The following is a 22,090-nucleotide window of genomic DNA, read 5'->3' as shown; positions in this document are numbered from 1 at the left end:
TATATGATAATTTGAATTTAACAATGCATCAAAATTACAATTCAGCAAAATAAAAATTGGCATTTAAGATATTATAATTTGAATTTAACAGATCAAAATTTTAATTCAACATATGACAATTTGAATTTAACAATGCATCAAAATTTGAATTTTATATATGAAAATTGTAATTTTACAATGTCAATTCAACATATAAAAATTTGAATTTTACAATGACTCAAAATTTCAACTCTACAGCATAAAAATTTGAATTCAAGATATGAAAATTTCAATTTAACATGAAATTAAATTTAACGTATGAAATTTTATATTTAACAATGCATCAAAATCTGAATTCAACATATGAAAATTTGAATTTAACACTGCATGAAAATTTGAATTTAACACTGCATGAAAATTTGAATTTAACAATGCATCAAAATTTCAATTCAACAACATAAAAATTTGAATTCAACATATGACAATTTTAATTTAACATATAAAAATTTGAATTCCCCATTTGAAAATTTGAATTTAACAATGCATCAAAATTTGAATTTAACATATGAACATTTGAATAAAAGATGAAAATTTCAATACAAAATATGAAAAGATCAGAGAAAAACATCCATGTCTAGTCCTTGTTCACTATATACAATTGACCCTCAGCCACCGCTTTCACCACTTGTTTGGGGATCAGTATTGATGGGGAAGTGTTGTGTATTATTTAGATTTGGTGTAGATTGTATGCGTATAAGTGGTGAGCTAGACGTGACCAGCCGATTGATCAGATCGGGCCTCTCCGATCGCCCGTCTGGCCCAGTACGAGGCCAAAGTGGAGTGTTGCAACTGATACCTTTATTTCCCTAGGTATCAGTTGCTCAGCCACCAGGATCCTTTTCGTAGACATTACGGGATGCCACCTACGGCCAACAGGTGGCCCCATTGAGGGACTTTTACTCTCTGCAAGGGGGCAGTCAGTGTATTCTAATGCCCCACTGACGGGGTTGGGAAGTAGGAAAAAAAAAAGGGGGGGAAGGGGGCTGTTGTTTTTGTTTTTGTTTTTGCAGAACATAATTAAGTTTTACAAAAGAGAATAGGAAACAAAAACGGAAAATCGATGTAGGTGCATTTCGTCTCAGGAAGATAATAGACAGCCTGATCTGGTAGCACCAGGAATTTAACATATGAACATTTGAATAAAAGATGAAAATTTCAATACAAAATATGAAAATTTGAATTCAACATATCAAAATTTGACTTCAACATATGAAAATTTTAATTTAACAATTCATCAATATGTGAATTTAACAATGCATCAAAATTTGAATTTAACATATTTGGTTTGGTTTGGTTTGGTTTTATGGCATATCAACCTTCTTTTTTTTTTTTGGTTATTTAATGCCGAATTCAGTTTTTTTGTTTTTTTTGGAATAGATATTTTAATTTAATCAGTGAGTCAAATCAGACTTTTTGTATCATTAGGTGATGTGCTTCCTTCCTTTTTTGGGGGTGGGGTGTAAAGTTGGATTGAATTAAAGTTATATTCTTTTATATAGATTTACTTTTTTCAGAAATGTTAGTATTTTGTTGGAGTTTATTTTTTTAAATAGTTCTTTCATATTGTTGACATGGTAATAATTTTGCGGATATGCGCAAGATCGCCACAATCCAAAAGAAAGTGTTTTACTGTAAAAGGTTCTTGGCATGCAAAACATTCTGGAGGGTCTTCTTTTTTTAGCAGGAAGGAGTGGGTTATGTGCGTATGTCCTATCCGAATACGGGACAAAATGACTTCCTCTCTACGTGATCTTCTGGCATCTGGTAATCGTTCTTCTATTGTGGGCTTGATCTTGAAAAGTTTATTATTTGGACAGTTATTCCATCTTTCTTGCCATTTCTTCATAATCAGATTATTTATTTGTTGTTTGTAGTCAGAATGTGGAATTTTTATATTGCTTTTAAGGAGTTTTAAAGCATTTTTGGCAGCTATGTCAGCTTTTTCATTGCCCTGAATTCCAGAATGACTGGGGATCCAGCAGAATTTGATACTTTTGTTTTGTGAGAGAGTGTGTATTTTTTGTAGCAGTTTGATGAGTAGTGGGTTATTTAAATTTTTATTCTTTAAGGATTCGAGTACCGATAGGGAGTCTGAAAAAATTATAAATTTGTTGTGGGTAAGGTCAGTGATGAGATCTAGTGCCATATCTAAGGCTGTGGCTTCGGCACTAAAAATTGAGGCATGGTCTGGTAGTCGCTTCTGTAAGGTAATGTTAGTGGATACGACTCTGTATCCGGTTTTGTTGCTGTCTTTGGACCCATCTGTGTATATGTGCTGATGGTTTGGGTATTTTTCCTGAATGATAAGGAGTTTTTATTGATAGGTTAGTGGATGGGTTTGATTTTTTGGGAGGTTATTTAATTCAAGGATGATTTCAGGGTATTTTAGTAGCCAGGGTGGAAGGCTTAGTTGGTTGACATTATGGATATTGGTGATTGTGATACCTGCATCTTCTACTAGTGGTTTTGTACGGAGCCCAAAAGGTTTTATAGCTTTTACTTTTTGGTAATATAGATTTTGGTAATTTGGATTGAAGGTACAGTTATAGGTTGGATTTGTTGGCTGTGATTTTTCTGTATCATAGAGCGAGTAATCTAGTGAGTTTGCAATGCAGTTATAAGCAGGATTTTCTGGGCAAGAGAGAATTTTGGTCAGGTATTGCAAGGCTAGTTTGTCACGTCGAATTGATAATGGAGGTTCATTGGCTTCTGCATAGAGACTATCGATGGGGGAAGTTCGGAAGGCTCCCAGCGCAAGTCTGAGGCCCTGATGTTGAACGGTGTCCAATATCTTTATATACGACTTTCTGGTGGCACCGTAAATGAAGCTACCATAGTCTAGTTTCGATCGCACTAGTGACCTATATAACTTTAATAGGGTTTGTCTGTCCGCTCCCCAATCTGTGTGGGCAATGACCCGCATTAGCTGTAGGGTTTTATTACATTTATTTTTAAGATGTTTTATATGAGGGATGAATGTAAGTTTTTTGTCTAGTATTAACCCTAAGAATTTATGTTCATTTACAACAGGAATCGGAATATCATTTAGTTTTAAAAGAGGATCTGGGTGCAGTTTTCTTAGTTGACAAAAGTGCATACATTTTGTTTTGTTAATGGAAAATTTGAAGCCATTCTTAGTTGTCCATTTTTTTATTTTGTCAATGCATTGTTGAAGTTGACGCTCAATTATATGGATATGTCTTGAGCTATATGCAATTAAAAAATCATCAACATATAGAGAGCAATCCACGCCTTGGTTTATGCATCCAACAATACTGTTAATTTTTAGGCTGAATAATGTTACCGACAAAATACTTCCCTGTGGAACTCCCGTTTCCTGTTCTTTGATGTCCGATAGGCATGTTCCTACACGGACATTGAATAGTCTATTATTTATGAAGTTGTTGATGAAGATGGGTAGTCTTCCTTTCACTCCAGCTTCTTTGAGATCTTTCATGATGCCATACCTCCATGTGGTATCGTACGCCTTTTCAAGATCAAAGAAAATAGCAGTCATATGCTTTTTTTTGTATAAATGAATTTCTGATGAAAGTTTCTAAATGAATTAAATGGTCTGTTGTGCTACGATGTTTTCGGAAGCCACACTGAAAATTAGTTATTATTTTATTAGTTTCCAGAAACCAAATTAACCTGGTGTTGACCATTCTCTCCATGATCTTACACATGCAGCTTGTTAGAGCTGTGGGGCGATAATTGGAGGGGTCAGATGCATCCTTTCCTGGTTTTGGTATAGGAATGACTGTGGCTGGTTTCCATATGGTTGGAAGATTGCCATTGAGCCAGATGTCATAAATAGAAAGTAAATACTTTAATGGTTCATCTGGTGGTTGTTTTAGAAATTCATGTTATCTTATCAGGTCCCTCAGCCGGGTTGTTGGCTTTTTTTTTAATGAATCCTTTAGTTCATGGATGGTAAAAGGTTTGTTGTATTCTTCCTCATTATTACTTTTAAAGTTCAGTTTGTTTTTTTCTGATTCCTGTTTAAAGATCTGGAATTTTTTATCGTAATTTTTAGAAGATGAATTATTTGCAATAGTATCTGCAAGCAGGTTTGCCATGTCCTCTTTTTTAGTTATTTTACTATTGTTTACACAGAGGTGGTTGAGAGGGGAACTGGTGTTTTTTCCTGATATTTTCTGAATCATATTCCATACAGTTTTGTCTTTGGTGGTGTTATTGATTTTAGACACAAAATTCTTCCATGATTCCCTTTTGGCTTCGTTTATTGTTCGGTGTGCTTTAGCCCTCCATATTTTAAAGTTGTTCAAATTCTGAGTAGTTGGTTGATTGTTGAATTTTCTTAATGCAGCACATCGTAGCCTGATAGCCTTTTTACAGTCATTATTAAACCAGGGACGATTATACTTGGTTGATGATTTTGTTTTAGGAATACATTCTTCTGCTATTGAGATAATGGTATCTGTAAAGTGAGTGATTGGGTCTTTCTCACATTTTTCAGGTAGGAGTTTGTGTTTGCATAGTAATTTGAATTCATTCCAGTTAGCTTTTTTAAGGTTCCAACGAGGAATTTTTGAGATTATTTCAGGACCAAAATGTTCTAAAGTTATTGGGAAGTGGTCACTTCCACAGGTATCTATATGCACTGTCCAATTGTAATCTATAAAGATACTAGGATCACTTATAGAGAGGTCAATTGCTGAGGACGAATTTGTAGCGGAGTGAATAAACGTTGGTTTTTTGTTGTTATATATGCATAGATTGTTGTTGTTGATAATATTTTCTATAGTGATTCCTTTTCTATCTGTGTTTGAGCATCCCCAACTAACATTATGACTATTAAAATCGCCTAATAATAAGAAGGGGCGAGGGAGTTGGTTGATGAGTTTTTCTATTTCGGTTTCATCTATGGGGTCGTTTGGAGGCAGATAAATGGAGCAAATTGTGACCGTTCTATGTAGGGTGGCTGTGACAGCAATTGCCTGTAAGTTAGTTTGTAGATTTATTTGGCTTTGTGCTGTGTTTTTGTTAATGAGAATGGATGTTCCTCCTGAAGCTCTATTTGGGTTATTTGTTGTATAGTTGTATTCAGTAAAACTTTGGAGATTGATATTTTCAGATGGTTTTACCAAGGTTTCTTGTAGGCATATTATTGTGGGACATAGATCGGATATAAGTAGAAGTAATTCATTCCGGTTGGCTTTTATACCTCTGCAATTCCATTGGATTATTTTGTTGGCCATAGTTTAGATTTTATGTATTTGATTTCCCTTTTGTCTTGGGAATAGGGGTGTTTTCTTTTTTATGGGGGTTTAGAAGTTTTGTCTTCTATCTCCATTGTTTCCAAGGAGGTTATTTTGGTCTGTAGTTCTTGTATTTGAATCATTGGACTGTTTCATGTGCGTTTGAGCACTTGTGAGCTTTTTATCATTGGTAGATTCGGTTTCTGTTTCCATGGCTTCTGGTTCTTTGTGTTCAATTGGTTTGTTAGCTTTTATGCTTGATTTATCTCTGCTTTTAGATGTTGAGTGAGATCGTGGTTTGGTTTTTGTGGGGCTGGTTTTCTTCGAGGAATTTTTCCCACTTATTGTTCTTGTCTGTTCAGATGTTTTTGGAGAATCTTTATTTTTTTGCTTGTTGTTATCTGTTTTTATATTAGAACTCTTGTGGGGGATTAAGGGACTCTCCTTATTGTTGGTATTCTGCTCTTCAGAGTTCTCAATCTCCAATATCTTAAAGCTATTGGAGAGGGGAATTTGTGGGTTTATTTGTAGTTTTTGTTTAGTTAAGTTTGGTTCTGGTTTGTTTTTTTGGATTTGTTTCTGGTCTACTGGGTGTGGCGTTTGGATTTTTGGTTCCAGTGAGTTTTTTTTCATTTCTTCAATTGTATTTATCAATATTTTGATTTGGTTGGTGAGGTCTTGGATTTTAATATCGAGGTTTGTTGTGCAATAATTGTCATTGTGTTTATTTGTGTTGGGAATATTCTTTTTGGTTATTTCGGAATATTTAGCTGTTACTGCCTTTTTCCTTGCTTCTGGGTAGGTGATGTTTAATGAGTGTTTAATTTTAACAATTTCTTTTTCTTTTTTCCAGCTTTCACAGTCTTTGGAGTAGGCACTGTAATTTTCTGTACAGTTGGCACATTTATAAGTTTTTTGACAATTGATATGATTGTCGTTTTCTCCACACCTTCCACAAACTGGCTGGCGTGTACATCGGTCCTGATGATGACCAAACTTTTGACATTTAAACCAACGCAGTGGGTTGGGGATGTATGGTTCGACTCTTAGTTTCTCATAGGCTATTTTTATTTCTTGTGGAATTTTTTGTTGGTAAAAGGTTAATATATATATGAGTGTGTGTTTATCATTTCTCCAATTTTTTTAATTTGAATTCTTCTGACATCCATTACATTTTGTTCTTTTAGATTTGAACGGATTTCGTCAATGGAGCAAAGTGAAAGTTCAGGGCTTTTCACAACTCCTTTGCATATGTTTAGTGTTTTGTGGGGGTATGTTTTTATTTTTATATTGTCAAAATGTTTCCATTTTAAAAGTTCATCTGCCTGTGTTTTGGTAAGAATTTCTATCAAAAGATTACCATTTCTTAATTTTTTCACTAGTTTAGGTTTGACCCTTTCTGATAGTATTTTTTCTATCTTGAAGGGGGAGAGTTTGGTTAAAGGCACTTCTCCAATTGACTCCATTACTATAAAGTTTGGATAGTTATCTGATTCCTCATTCGTGTCACTGTCCGAACTGTCTAAAAATCTTTTTTTACTTGGATTTTTATAACTCATATTGGGTTCGTTTTTTTTAATTCATCATCCCTGCTCCCCACCCACCTTGGAGCCCTACTTGGGATGCGCACAGGGGGGAAGCCCATTCGCCCTGGCTACAACAGGGTTACAGGTATGGTATACTGGTACATAATGTAGGCTTCGAGCACTCGTGTATCTTAATTTCTCCCATCCAAGTAAAATATGGGAAAGATCAGAGAAAAACATCCATGTCTAGTCCTTGTTCACTATATACAATTGACCCTCAGCCACCGCTTTCACCACTTGTTTGGGGATCAGTATTGATGGGGAAGTGTTGTGTATTATTTAGATTTGGTGTAGATTGTATGCGTATAAGTGGTGAGCTAGACGTGACCAGCCGATTGATCGGATCGGGCCTCTCCGATCGCCCGTCTGGCCCAGTACGAGGCCAAAGTGGAGTGTTGCAACTGATACCTTTATTTCCCTAGGTATCAGTTGCTCAGCCACCAGGATCCTTTTCGTAGACATTACGGGATGCCACCTACGGCCAACAGGTGGCCCCATTGAGGGACTTTTACTCTCTGCAAGGGGGCAGTCAGTGTATTCTAATGCCCCACTGACGGGGTTGGGAAGTAGGAAAAAAAAAAGGGGGGAAGGGGGCTGTTGTTTTTGTTTTTGCAGAACATAATTAAGTTTTACAAAAGAGAATAGGAAACAAAAACGGAAAATCGATGTAGGTGCATTTCGTCTCAGGAAGATAATAGACAGCCTGATCTGGTAGCACCAGGAATTTAACATATGAACATTTGAATAAAAGATGAAAATTTCAATACAAAATATGAAAATTTGAATTCAACATATCAAAATTTGACTTCAACATATGAAAATTTTAATTTAACAATTCATCAATATGTGAATTTAACAATGCATCAAAATTTCAATTAAACATATGAAAATTTGAATTCAACATATGAAAATTGTAAGTAAACAATGCATCAAAATTTGAATTTAACATATGAAAATTTGAATTTAACAATGCCTCAAAGTTTCAACTCAACATAAAAATTTAAATTATACATATGAAAATTTGAATTTAACATATGAAAATTGAATTCAACATATGAAAATTTGAATTTTACAATGCATCAAAATTTGAATTTAACATCTGAACATTTGAATAAAAGATGAAAATTTCAATACAAAATATGAAAATTTGAATTTAACAATGCATCAAAATTTGAATTCAGCATATGAAAATTTGAATTTAACACATGGAAATTTCTATTCAATATATGAAAATTTGAATTTAACAATGCATCAAAATTACAATTAAGCAAAATAAAAATTGGCATTCAACATATAAGAATTTGAATTTAACAGATCAAAACTTGAATTCAACGTATGAAAATTTTAATTGAACAATGCATCAAAATTTGAACTCAACATGTGAAAATTTAAATTTAACATATGAAAATTTTAATTCAACATATTAAAGTTTGAATTTAACAATGCATCAAAATTTAATTCAGCATATAAAATTTGAATTTAACAATGCATGTTAATTTCAATTCAACAACATATTTTATTTAACATATGAAAATTTGAATTCAACATATGAAAATTTGAATTTAATAATGCATCAAAATTTCAATTCAACATAGGAAAATTAGAATTTAACAATGCATCAAAATTTCAATTCAAGTTATAAATATTTGAATTTAACATATGAAAATTTGAATTAAACAATGCATCAAAATTTCAATTCAAAAACATAAAAATTTGAATTCAACTTATAAAAATTTTAATTTAACATGAAAGTTTGAATTCAACATATATAAATTTGAATTTAAAAATGCATCAAAATTTCAATTTCACATATAAATATTTGAATTAAACATATGAAAATTTTAATTTAACATAGGAAATTTGGATTTAACGTATGAAATTTTATATTTAACAATGCATCAAAATCTGAATTCAACATATGAAAATTTGAATTTAACACTGCATGAAAATTTGAATTTAACAATGCATCAAAATTTCAATTCAACAACATAAAAATTTGAATTCAACATATCAAAATTTGAATTCCCCATTTGAAAATTTGAATTTAACAATGCATCAAAATTTGAATTTAACATATGAAAATTTGAATTTTACATATGAAAATGTGTATTCAACACATGAAAGTTTCAGTTCAACAATGCATCACAATTTGAATTCAACATATAAAAATTTGAATTTGACAATGCATCAATATTTCAATTCAACAACATAAAGATTTGAATTCAACATATGAAAATTTGAATTGAACATAAGAAAATTTGAATTTAACAATGCATCAAAATTTGAATTTAACATATGAAAATTTGAATTTAACAATGCATCAAAATTTGAATTTAACATATGAAAAGTTGAATTTAACAATGCATCAAAATTTGAATTTAACATATGAAAATTTGAATTTAGCAATGCATCAAAATTTCAATTCAACATATGAAAATTTGAGTACACCATATGAAAATTTCAATTTAACAAAGCATAAAAATGTTAATTTAACAATGCATACAAATTTCAATTCAACAACATAAAAATTTGAATTCAACATATGACAATTTGAATTTAACGTATGAAAATTTGAATTTACCATATGAAAATTTCAGTTGAACAATGCATCAAAATTTGAATTTAACATATGAAAATTTGAATTTTAGATGAAAATTTCAATTCACAATTTGAAAATTTGAATTTAACAATGCATCATAATTTGACTTCAACATATAAAAATTTGAATTTAACAATGAATCAAAATTTGAATTCAACATCTGAAAATTTGAATTCAACATATGAAAACTTGAAATCAACATATGAAAATTTGAATTTAACAATGCATCAAAATGTTAATTTAACAATGCATTAAAATTTCAATTCAACGTATGAAAATTTGAATTTAACAATGCATCAAAATTTCAATTCAGCAACAGAAACATTTCAATTCAACATATGAAAATTTGCATTTAACATATGAAAATTTGCATTTAACATATGAAAATTTGCATTTAACATATGAAAATTTGAATTTAACATATAAAAATTTGAATTCAACGTATGAAAATTTGAATTTAACAATACATCAAAAGTTGAATTTAACAATACATCAAAAGTTGAATTTAACAATGCATCAAAATTTGAATTTAACAATACATCAAAAGTTGAATTTAACATATGAAAATTTGAATTCAACAATAGATCAAAATTTCAATTCAACAACATAAAAATTTTAATTGAACATATGAAAATTTTAATTTAACATATGAAAATTTGAATTTAACATATGAAAATTTGAATTTAACATATGAAAATTTGAATTTAACATATGAAAATTTTAATTGAACAATGCATCAAAATTTAAATTCAACATATGAAAATCTGAATTTAATATATGAAAATTGTGAATTTAACAATGCATCAAAAGTTGAATTTAACAATGCATCAAAAGTTGAATTTAACAATACATCAAAAGTTGAATTTAACAATACATCAAAATTTGAATTTAACAATACATCAAAAGTTGAATTTAACAATGCATCAAAAGTTGAATTTAACAATACATCAAAAGTTGAATTTAACAATACATCAAAATTTGAATTTAACAATACATCAAAAGTTGAATTTAACAATGCATCAAAATTTGAATTTAACATATGAAAATTTGAATTTAACATTTGAAAATTTGAATTTAACATATGAAAATTTTAATTGAACAATGCATCAAAATTTAAATTCAACATATGAAAATCTGAATTTAATATATGAAAATTTGAATTTAACATATGAAAATTTTAATTGAACAATGCATCAAAATTTAAATTCAACATATGAAAATCTGAATTTAATATATGAAAATTGTGAATTTAACAATGCATCAAAAGTTGAATTTAACAATGCATCAAAAGTTGAATTTAACAATACATCAAAAGTTGAATTTAACAATGCATCAAAAGTTGAATTTAACAATGCATCAAAAGTTGAATTTAACAATACATCAAAATTTGAATTTAACAATACATCAAAATTTGAATTTAACAATGCATCAAAAGTTGAATTTAACAATACATCAAAAGTTGAATTTAACAATACATCAAAATTTGAATTTAACAATACATCAAAAGTTGAATTTAACAATGCATCAAAAGTTGAATTTAACATATGAAAATTTGAATTTAACATATGAAAATTTGAATTTAACATATGAAAATTTTAATTGAACAATGCATCAAAATTTAAATTCAACATATGAAAATCTGAATTTAATATATGAAAATTTGAATTTAACATATGAAAATTTTAATTGAACAATGCATCAAAATTTAAATTCAACATATGAAAATCTGAATTTAATATATGAAAATTGTGAATTTAACAATGCATCAAAAGTTGAATTTAACAATGCATCAAAAGTTGAATTTAACAATACATCAAAATTTGAATTTAACAATGCATCAAAAGTTGAATTTAACAAGGCATCAAAAGTTGAATTTAACAATACATCAAAAGTTGAATTTAACAATACATCAAAAGTTGAATTTAACAATACATCAAAAGTTGAATTTAACAATACATCAAAATTTGAATTTAACAATACATCAAAATTTGAATTTAACAATACATCAAAAGTTGAATTTAACAATGCATCAAAATTTGAATGTAACATATGAAAATTTGAATTTAACATATGAAAATTTGAATTTAACATATGAAAATTTTAATTGAACAATGCATCAAAATTTAAATTCAACATATGAAAATCTGAATTTAATATATGAAAATTGTGAATTTAACAATGCATCAAAATTTGAATTCAACATTTGAAAATTTGAATTTAACATATGAAAATTTTAATACAACATATTAAAGTTCGAATTTAGCAATGCATCAAATTTGAATCCAACATATGAAAATTGCAATTCAACATATGAAAATTTGAATTTAACAATGCATCAAAATTTTAATTCAACATATGAAAATTTGAATTTAACAATGCAACAAAGTTTCAATTCAACATATGAAAATTTGAATTTAGCATATCAAAATTTGAATTTAACAATGCATCAAAATTTGAATTCGACATATGAAAATTTGAATTCAACAATGCATTAAAATTTCAATTCAACAACATATGAAAATTTTAATTCAACATATGAAAATTTGAATTTAACATATGAAAATTTGAATTCAATGTATGGAAATTTGAATTCAACAATGCATGAAAATTTGAATTTAACAATGCATCAAATTTGAATTTAACATATGAAAATTTGAATTTAACAATGCATTAAAATGTGAATTCAACATATGAAAATTTGAATTTAACAATGCATCAAAATTTGAATTTAACATATGAAAATTGGTATTTAACAATGCATTGAAATTTCAATTAAACATATGAAAATTTGAATTTTACAATGCATCAAAATTTCAATTCAACAACATAAATATTTGAATTTAACAATGCATCAAAATTTGAATTTAACATATGAAAATTTTAATTCAACATTTTTACAGACCGGTATGAAGCTGAGTTGGATGGATGTCCCCTGGTAAGAATCTTATGACTCTAGGTCAGCGCTTTACCCTACGTTTTCTGTAACACAATTAAAAATAAAAATAAAATAATGACAAGTAAAGTGTCATCCATGATTTGTGAGCTATTTAACACGTTGTCTGAGGTTCTCATTAGCACATTTTGTTCCGAACGATTCAAACTCAAAGCAAGAATGACACAACGCTAAAATCTTAAAACACGAATTTTATTCAGTATCCCTAAATTTAATATCACACCGCAATAGGTTGGGGTGAGGTGTGATGATAAAAAAGGAAACATCATAATAGAGAAGGAAAAGAAAACAAGGTGACAAACAAAAAAAAAATAATATAAGATAAAATGTATATACCATTTCCATTATGGTATAACAGTTCGGCCAAGGGATATCGGGATGGGGAAATCATAATAGTCACTTAACTTTATGCAATTGGACTTTGTGTTTCATAATGTCTCCGCAAAGTTCATCATTCGCGAGATTTTTCCTGTTTGGTTACTTCTTGGATGGGGCGTTCATCGACATGACGATATTTTGTTCGTTGCAACTCTGTTCTTATTCATCTTTAATATCTTCACCATGAACTTTCCATCATGTCCATTCTCGGCCGAAAGAATTCAACCCCTGTTTAATTTAGGGAAATCTGTTTATGTTGCGCTTTGGGCATTCCTAAGCATAACCGCTCATAGCAAATTTTTTTTTTTTTTAATCATTATTCGCTCAAACGTAAACAAAACAACCGGTCCATTTGACAACGTTCACTGCTCAGTCTCTACAGTCTCTTTTTTCTTTTCTGTGTTTTTTTCTTGCCTCTCAATATTTTTATACGAACGCTATCAAAAAAATAAATTTTCATATGTTGTTATATTGTTAGAGAGGCTAGTTGATATCGGTTGATAAATTGGGAAATAATCATAACGGAATAAGAAATATTTTTTTTATCTCTTAGGGAACGCCTACGGCGAACGGTGAATTTAAATTCAAATAAATATGAAATCATGCACCCCCCCCCTGGCCTACGGCGAATGATGAATTTAAATTAAAAAAAAAATAAATAAAATAAATAAATAAATAAATAATAATAACAAACAAATGAATGCACTAGTGTTCGAGGCGTAAACACACCCCTTCCTCCGTCTAAAAATGCAATGCACGAGAGAGTCCACTATCAGCGAAGCTGATGAAAGGGAGAGAAAGAAAAAGTGAAAGTCGACGCAGGCGAGTAGAGAAAGCAGTTTTGAACCGAGCGTTCTTTTTAACGACCGTTAAAAATAACGCTCGGTTCAAAACTGCTTTAGACGGAGGAAGGGGTGTGTTTACGCCTCAAACACTAGTGCGTTCATTTGTTTGTTATTATTATTTATTTATTTTTTAATTTATTTTATTTATTTATTTATTTTTTTTTAATTTAAATTCATCATTCGCCATAGGCCAGGGGGGTGCATGCTTTCATATTTATTTGAATTTAAATTCACCGTTCACCGTAGGCGTTCCCTAAGAGATAAAAAAAAATATTTCTTATTCCGTTATGATTATTTCCCAATTTATCAACCGATATCAACTAGCCTCTCTACCAATATAACAACATATGAAAATTTGAATTGAACAATGCATAAAAATTGGAATTCAACCTATGAAGATTTGAATTTAACATATGCATCAAAATTTCAATTCAACATATGAAAATTTGACTTCAACATATGAAAATTTGAATTTAACAATGAATCAAAATTGGAATTTAACATATGAAAATTTGAATTTGACATATGAAAATTTGAATTTAACAATGCATCAAAATTTGAATTTAACATATGAAAATTTGAATGTAATGATGCATCAAATTTGAATTCAACAAATGAAAATTTGAATTTAACGATGCATCCAAATTTCACTTCAACATATGAAAATTTGAATTTAACAATGCATCAAAATTTCAATTTAACATATGAAAATTTGAATTTAACAATGCATCAAAATTTGAATTTAACATATGAAAATTTGAATTTTACAATGCATCAAATTTCAATTACACATATGAAAATTTGAATTCAACATATGAAAATTTGAATTTAACAATGCATCAAAATTTGAATTCATCATATGGAAATTTGAATTTAACATATGGAATTTGAATTCATCATATGAAAATTGGAATTTAACAATGCATTAAAATATGAATTTGACATATCAAAATTTGACTTTAACAATGCATCAAAATTTCAATTCAACGTATGAAAATTTGAATTTAACACATGAAAATTTGAATTTAACACATGAAAATTTGAATTCAACATATGATAATTTGTATTGAACATATGAAAATTTGAATTTTACATATGAAAATTTGAATTTTACATATGAAAATTTCAATTCAACATATGAAAATTTGAATTTAACAATGTATCAAAATTTCAATTCAACAACAAGGCATAAAATTTTGAATTTTACAATGCATAAAAATTTGAATTCAATAATGCATAAAATTTTTTAATTGAACAATGCATAAAATTTTGAATTTAACAACATGTAAAAATTTGAATTCAACAACATATAATAAAATATGGATTCAACAATGTATAAAAGTTTGAATTACACAACATATAAAAATTTAAATTCAACAATTCATAATAATTTTAATTCAACAACGTATAAAATATTTTAATTCAACAACGCATAAAATATTTGAATTCAACAAGGTATAAAAATTTGAATTCAACAGTGTATAAAAATTTGAATTCAACAGTGTATAAAAATTTGAATTCAACAGTGTATAAAAATTTGAATTCAACACATAAACATTTGAATTCAACAATGCATAAAAAATTTACATTGAACAACATATAAAAATTTGAATTCAACATATAAAAATTGTAATTCAACAACCGAAAAATTTGAATTCAACAACATATAAAAAATTGTAATTCAACAACATATAAAAATTTGAATTCAACATATAAAAATTTGAATTCAACATATAAAAATTTGAATTCAACAACGCATAAAAAAGTTTGAATTGAACAACATATAAAAATTGCAATTCAACACTGTATATAAATTTGTATTCAACAACATATAAAAAGATATATATTCAACAACGTATAAAAATTTGAATTCAACAACGCATAAAAAAATATGGATTCAACAACACAAGTGAAACTTCAAATTTACAGCAGAAAGAATCTTCGAATTAAACAACATCATGAGTAAACCTTCAAATTCACACCAAAAGATTGCTCAATCAAGTAAAACTTTGAATTAACATTGGATAACAATATTCAAAATCAAAGACGTAGGTAAAATTTCCAATTAATAACAACAAAAAATAACTTAAATTCAACAACGTGAGTGAAGCTTTAGATATACAGAAAAAATGCTCAATATCAACATTAGTAAAACTTTGAATTTACAGCTAAAAAATGCTTAAAATCAACATTATTAAGACTTGGAATTAACATAAAAAATATTATGACCCTTTTTAAGGGGTAACACGGAAAACGACACATGAATAGAGTAACAGAATGTATTACCAAGAAATTGAAGTAAAGAAAAGTGAAGGTTGTTCATCAGCTATGTGTAGTTTGGTTGGTCCATTGGATATCGACTCCCGCCTTTCAGCCTTATCTTCTTGTTGTGTATAAATCAGTTTATTATAGTTTACACAGGTAATCTGCCACAACACACTCCATCCCAAGCTGATTACTCTGAAAGGTCTATCACTATTTATTTCCTTGGGTACACAATGTGTAGATCTGTGATCTTCCTTTTTTGTGCCAGAACACTGTGGTTTTTGTGATTTGAGTATCAAATGTGTCATAGACGGTTTCAATAGCCTCTACTTCCTGAGGTACATTTTCTTGATCCTCGGTCATACATTTCTGTATCTGATTCACATGCCTTTTGTATGTGAATTTAGGGCCTTGGATTATGTAGATGATATTACGGATCCTGTATATTATCTTTCCCAGTTCCAAAAATAAACATTAATTCTAAAATGCTTGAAGTAGACTTTTTTCAAAGATTGTATTTTTTTTAGTAGAGGTTATACTTTGTGTTATTTATCTCTTTAACAGCTTTTCGAATACTGATCTGATTTTACGGCCATATGTAATTTCCACTGGTGATCGGGCTGCTGGAGGGTTTGGGTTTGCTATGATCCTGTATAGTTGGAGAAACTGCTGTATATCCATAAGATTTTTTAGTGCCCTTTTCAATGTACCCACAAAGTGCTCAGCTTGGCTGTTGCTCCTAGAGTGATATTGTGGACTTGAGATGTTTTATCTGGTATGTTTCTCAAAATTCTTTGAACTCTGAAGAAATGAATTGGGTGGCATTATCACTAACCAGACAATCAACAACTCCAAAACAAGCAAAAAAGCTCATATATGAAATTAATGGTTACTGCTGTGGTGGGTTTCTTATCACCTCCTGTCATTTGGAGAAACTATCCACCACTATCAAGTAATAGAAATGACCCAGTGGTCCTGCAAGGTCTATGTGTATCCTGGACCACGGTTGTTTGGATTTTGGCTAGGGATTGTGGATAATAGGTACTGCCTTTGCTGAAAAGACCCTTTACATGCTTTATTAGTGATATATCTTGGTCGATGGATGGCTAGTAAACAGAACTACGCATCAGGCATGTCATCCTGTTAGTTTCAAGATGACCCATGTGGAAGTTTTTCAGTATTCTCTTTTGCAGAGTTTTAGGAACAATAACTTTTGCAGAGTTTTAGGAACAATAACTTTTGCAGAGTTTTAGGAACAATAACTCTTGCAATAAAGCAAGATGTCACAGATTGAGTAAGTGTTTGAAGTTCTTGTTCTCATTTCTGCTTTGTAATTTTGATAAATTCATCATTCACTGCATCTGTCTTAATTTCTTGGAGATTCACTGGTATTTTCTGGATTGTTTTGCAAATCATTGTCTTTATTCCACTATCAATGTGCAATGCAGTGATTACTGAGTCCTCAAGGGGGTTCCTTTTGAGTCAAAATCAACCTAGGCAGTCTGTCTGCATATGCGACTTTCTTTGAAGGTAGGATTTCCAATTTGCGATCGTAATTCAGTAAAATGGTTGCCCATCTTAATAAATGATTGACCATCTTAATAAATGGCTGGCAGTAAATGTAGGTCATCCTTTTTTTACCCAAAGATGGTTAGAAGGGCTTGTGATCTGTTTGAAGCAGGAAATGCTTATTGTGCAAATAACAGTGAAATTTCAAGACTGCATAGATGATTCAAAGACCTTTCTCTATCTGAGAGTACTTTTTTTTCAGCAAGAAGCAGTGTGTTGAATGCATAGGCAATTGTTTTTTTTTTGTTTTTTTTTTGTTTTTTACTCATCTGGCATCTTATATAGCAAACATGCGTTTATGCCATATTGGTTAGAGTCACTAACAACTATGATGTCTAATTCCGGGTTAAAATGTGTGAGAAAAAGGTTTGAGGTTAAGATTTTTTTAATTTCGTCAAACGTTGACTGACAACATTTTTCAACAGCTGGTTTAATGATGCATGCAGTTCATGCAATTTTTGAACAAAGCTCAGATAATAATTAGTGAAACCTAAAAAAACTTTGCAGTTGGGTGATATTTCATGTTCCTTATTACAGTGGCTCTATTGGAATCCAGACATCTGCCATTTTTACCACTTATTTGCCCCAAATATTTCATTCTTTTTGTAAGAGAATTTGGATTTGCTTTCTTTAATTTTCAAGCCAAAATCTTGTATTTGAATATTTTATAGAAATGGTCTATATCCTGTTCCATGTTCTTGCTGACTATAATTATGTTGTCAAGATATGTGATGGAAAAGTCAAGACCACTTAGCATAGTGTCCATAACCTGTTGGAAAATGACAGGTGCAAATGCTAATCTTTCATATCTATGAAAACCTCGATGTGTTTTTATACAGAGGAATTTAGCACTCCAATTTTTTACGGGATTTGGAGATATGTGTCGCTTAGGTCTATTTTTGAAAAAAAAAACCTTAGCACCATTTAGTTTTGTAAACACTTTCTCTGGACTTGGTAGTGGATAATAAAAGTCTTCTAATGATATATTCAGCTCACTTGAAAAGTCGGATTTCTCTCAATCTCTTTTTCACATAGACAGTTGAAGCAGCCGACTGACTTCATTCTATTTTTTATAGAATACTAACATTTCCCAGTCGATCAAGCTCCTGCTCGATTTCTTCTAGGGATGCAAATGGCACATTACGCTTTCTTTTAAATACTGGTTGTATAGTTCGCTTTAACCTTAGTTCCACGGCCATTTGTGTACATTTCCTCAGACCCGGTGCAAATACTTCTGTAAATTCTTTTTTTAAGTTTGAGATTGAAGATGGAATTGAGTCTCCTTTTCTGCAAAACGTCGATGTGGGCAGATCCCATAAATTAAATTCATGCCTCCACTCCAAACCTAATCGGTTTGTGGTATTTCTTAGCATATTACAAGCTACAATTACAAATGTGCTGACAGAAAAGAACTCTCTAACTTCTTTTAACTTCCGTTTCTACTCTCCGGAAGTGAGTTACTTCCCTTGAGTTTTCTTTCTTTTCTCTTCCTTTCCTTGAAGTAATAGGTCTCGTTCCCGGTTTTGTTCTAAGTAAAATAAAGCTTTTTAAAGTTCACTCCGTATCGAAGTTTTTCATGACAATTTATTTTACTTAGAACAACTAAAACACAAACAATGGAGAAGTTCCTGAAACTCGAATGACTGGATTTGGATCCCACAAAAATGGACGCTGCCGACACATGGATACACTGGAAGCAGTTGTTCACAATATTCCTAGAAGCGGTTAATGGTTCACCACTTACGGACGAGTCAAAATTAAACCTGTTGATCAACTTGGTGTCTCCGACAAACATATCTCGGACATCAATGACTATCGGACAGCCATGAACGCCCTCGAGGAGGTTTTTGTTCAACCCCAAAACATTATCTTCTGTCTGCATTTATTGGCTACTCGTCGTCAACGGACAAATGAAAGTGTGGTTCAATATCTACAGTCATTGAAAGAACTTGCCAAGGACTGTGAATTCCAGGCCATGATAGCCATACAGGTGAGGAACGAATACATCAGGGATGCGTTCATAAACGGGATTTCATCATCCCACATAAGACAAAGACTTTTGGAAAACAAGAGACTCAACTTACACACGGTGTATGACCAAGTGCTCACGTTGGAGTTTGTTCAAAAACAACTATCGACTTACGCCCAGTCAGACTCTTTGACTGCGTCCATATCTGCTGCTAAAAACAAAGAGGACGAGAACGACCAGACTGAGCATGAGGAGCAACCCACAGCAGCAGCAGCAGCACTCCCGGGGCAGAAATGCTTCTTCTGTGGAAAACCAAAACATAACAGGACGAATTGTACCGCCAGAAACTCGATATGCAAAAATTGCAAGAGGAGGGGCATTTCGCATGTGTCTGTAGATCCCCAACGGTGGCTGCTACAAATTATGATGAATCTCTTCTTGCTTCTTTAGTTCCTTGTTTTAATTCCTCAAAAAGCCTATCTCGTTCGTCCTTGTGGGGAAAAATCAGAGGTGAACCTATGAGTATTACTCGTCGATACCGGGAGCCCCGAAAATTTCATCTACCCTGATAAAGTTAAGAAGCTCGGGTTAGCAGTCTTGCCAAGTTTGGAGAGAATCTTAATGGCTAGCAGTTCTCATACATCTACTACTCTTGGACATTGTGTTGTATCTCTCAGTCTGAAAGGAAGGGTGTACAATAATATCAAACTGTCGATTATGGCAGACTTATGCAGTGACATTATTTTCGGGCATAAATTTTTAAACCGACATACCTTTCAGAGGACCACTCCTCCTTCTCTCTGTTTGTGGGCTAACCGCCATTAAAAATGTTCCTTACCCCTCTCTTTTTACAAACTTAACTGCCAACTATCGCCCAATAGCCGTAAAATCCTGGAGACATACCCTACCTGATGCCGAATTTATTAAATCAGAAATAACTCATATGCTAAAGGAAGGTATTATAGAACCCTCTCAATCTCCGTGGTGAGCTCAAACTCTTGTAGTGTCTCCTGGGAATCATAAGAAGAGGCTTGTTGTGGATTACTCACAAACGATAAATCGTTTCACTCTCCTAGATGCTTATCCTCTTCCTCGAATGGAGGATATGGTAAATGAGATTGCCACTTACCAAGTGTTTAGCACTCTTGATTTAACTCTTTTGCTTCTGTAGACCTTCTTAAGTACACTATAAGCAAAAACCAGACTCTGACAGGCTCAAAGATTTGATGGACTTGCCTGTTCCTCCAGACCTTCCTTCCCTTTGCAACTGTCCGGAAAGACTTAACTAACTTATTCTCCATATTTGGAAACCCTTCTTTCATACATTCTGATCGCGGAACTGCTTTCATATTGGAGGAACTAAAGGAATTCTTGCTTTCTCGAGGCATTGCTACTAGTCGAACAACTGCTTTCAACCCTTAAGGTAATGGACAAGTGGAAAGATATAACGGTATCATCTAGCTGACGGTAAGTCTGGCTGTGGTCGAGAAACCTTCACGTTACAAATTGGGAAAGAATACTAGATGTAGCCCTCCACAGCATTCGCTCACTGCTTTCCACCTCCACTAATTGTACTCTCCATGAACGTCTCTTCAATTTCCAAAGGAAATCGGCCACTAGAGATTCTATGCCCACCTGGCTTACAAGCGCTAAGCCTATCCTTTTAAAGCGGCATGTGCGTGGAAGCAAATATGAGCCTCTGGTCAAGACCGTAGACCTACTCGAAGTCAATCCGAACTATGCTCATAATGGACGAGAGATGACAGTATCCTTACGCCACTTATCGCCATTGGGTGATAGGTCGAGCAGCTTGGAGGCAGAACCAGATCCGGAGATGGAGAACTAACAGCTGCAGAATGCACCTCTGGAATCTAATCTTTCAGATCGTCAGCCTAGCGAGATCAAATACGCCATCCTAGAGGATTCGGTTCTTACTACTCCCCCACTCTCTGATGATCGACAGAAAAGATCATCAGAGGAAGACAAGGTGCTGGGTCTTTGACGCTCTACTAGAGTCCATTGCAGCTCTCCATATTTAGCTGAAAACTATCAGCTTTAAACTTCTGTTTCTTTTCTCTTTTTAACAGCCTAAACAGACACCACCCCCTTTCTTGAGATTCCTTTAAGCCTTGTGCCCCCTGAAAGTCATGCGGCCCCGAATTTCACTGAGTGGCGGAGAATGTGCTGACAGAAAAGAACTCTCTAACTTCTTTTAACTTCCGTTTCTACTCTCCGGAAGTAAGTTACTTCCCTTGAGTTTTTCTTTCTTTTCTCTTCCTTTCCTTGAAGGAACAGGTCTTGTTCCCGGTTTTGTTCTAAATAAAATAAAGCTTCTTAAAGTTCACTCCGTATCAAAGTTTTTCATTACAACAAGGAATCAGAGTTTTTCTTTCTGAAAATTCTTTTTTAGAAGTGTGCGGATATATGTGGCTAGTGGTAAGACTGGAGTTTAGGTGGAAAAATAATCGCAAACTCTCTATCACATAGAAGGAACCAAACTCCCTAATCACGGTTAAGTTACTATGTCAACAATATAAAAACAATAATATCAGTATTTCAGAAGTTAACAGATTTAAATAAGCAGAACTTCTTTTTAAAAAAAAATAAAAAATATGAAAACAACTTTTTGGAAAAAGGAATAAACACTTTTTATTTATTTTAAACA

At 31.6% G+C, this 22,090-nt stretch overlaps 1 protein-coding gene across 1 annotated transcript in view; it reads left to right on the top strand.

Annotated features, from left to right (window-relative positions):
• The window catches only part of LOC145277834 (RNA polymerase II-associated protein 3-like), a 326,267-nt gene extending 304,498 nt beyond the window's left edge, over positions 1-21,769 (top strand). The window contains exon 10 of the mRNA XM_080129755.1: positions 21,513-21,769. Within this exon, the coding sequence (XP_079985881.1) occupies positions 21,513-21,517 (5 nt within the window). The 3' untranslated portion in view covers positions 21,518-21,769. The remainder of the gene's footprint in view (positions 1-21,512) is intronic.
• Positions 21,770-22,090: the final 321 nt, after the last annotated feature.

This window comes from Euprymna scolopes, chromosome 6, assembly GCF_053919585.1.
Source record: "Euprymna scolopes isolate OS-2025 chromosome 6, ASM5391958v1, whole genome shotgun sequence".
Classification (NCBI taxonomy): domain Eukaryota; kingdom Metazoa; phylum Mollusca; class Cephalopoda; order Sepiida; family Sepiolidae; genus Euprymna; species Euprymna scolopes.
The sequence above is the reverse complement of the archived record's forward strand: the minus strand, read 5'-3'. Positions and strand labels throughout refer to the sequence as shown.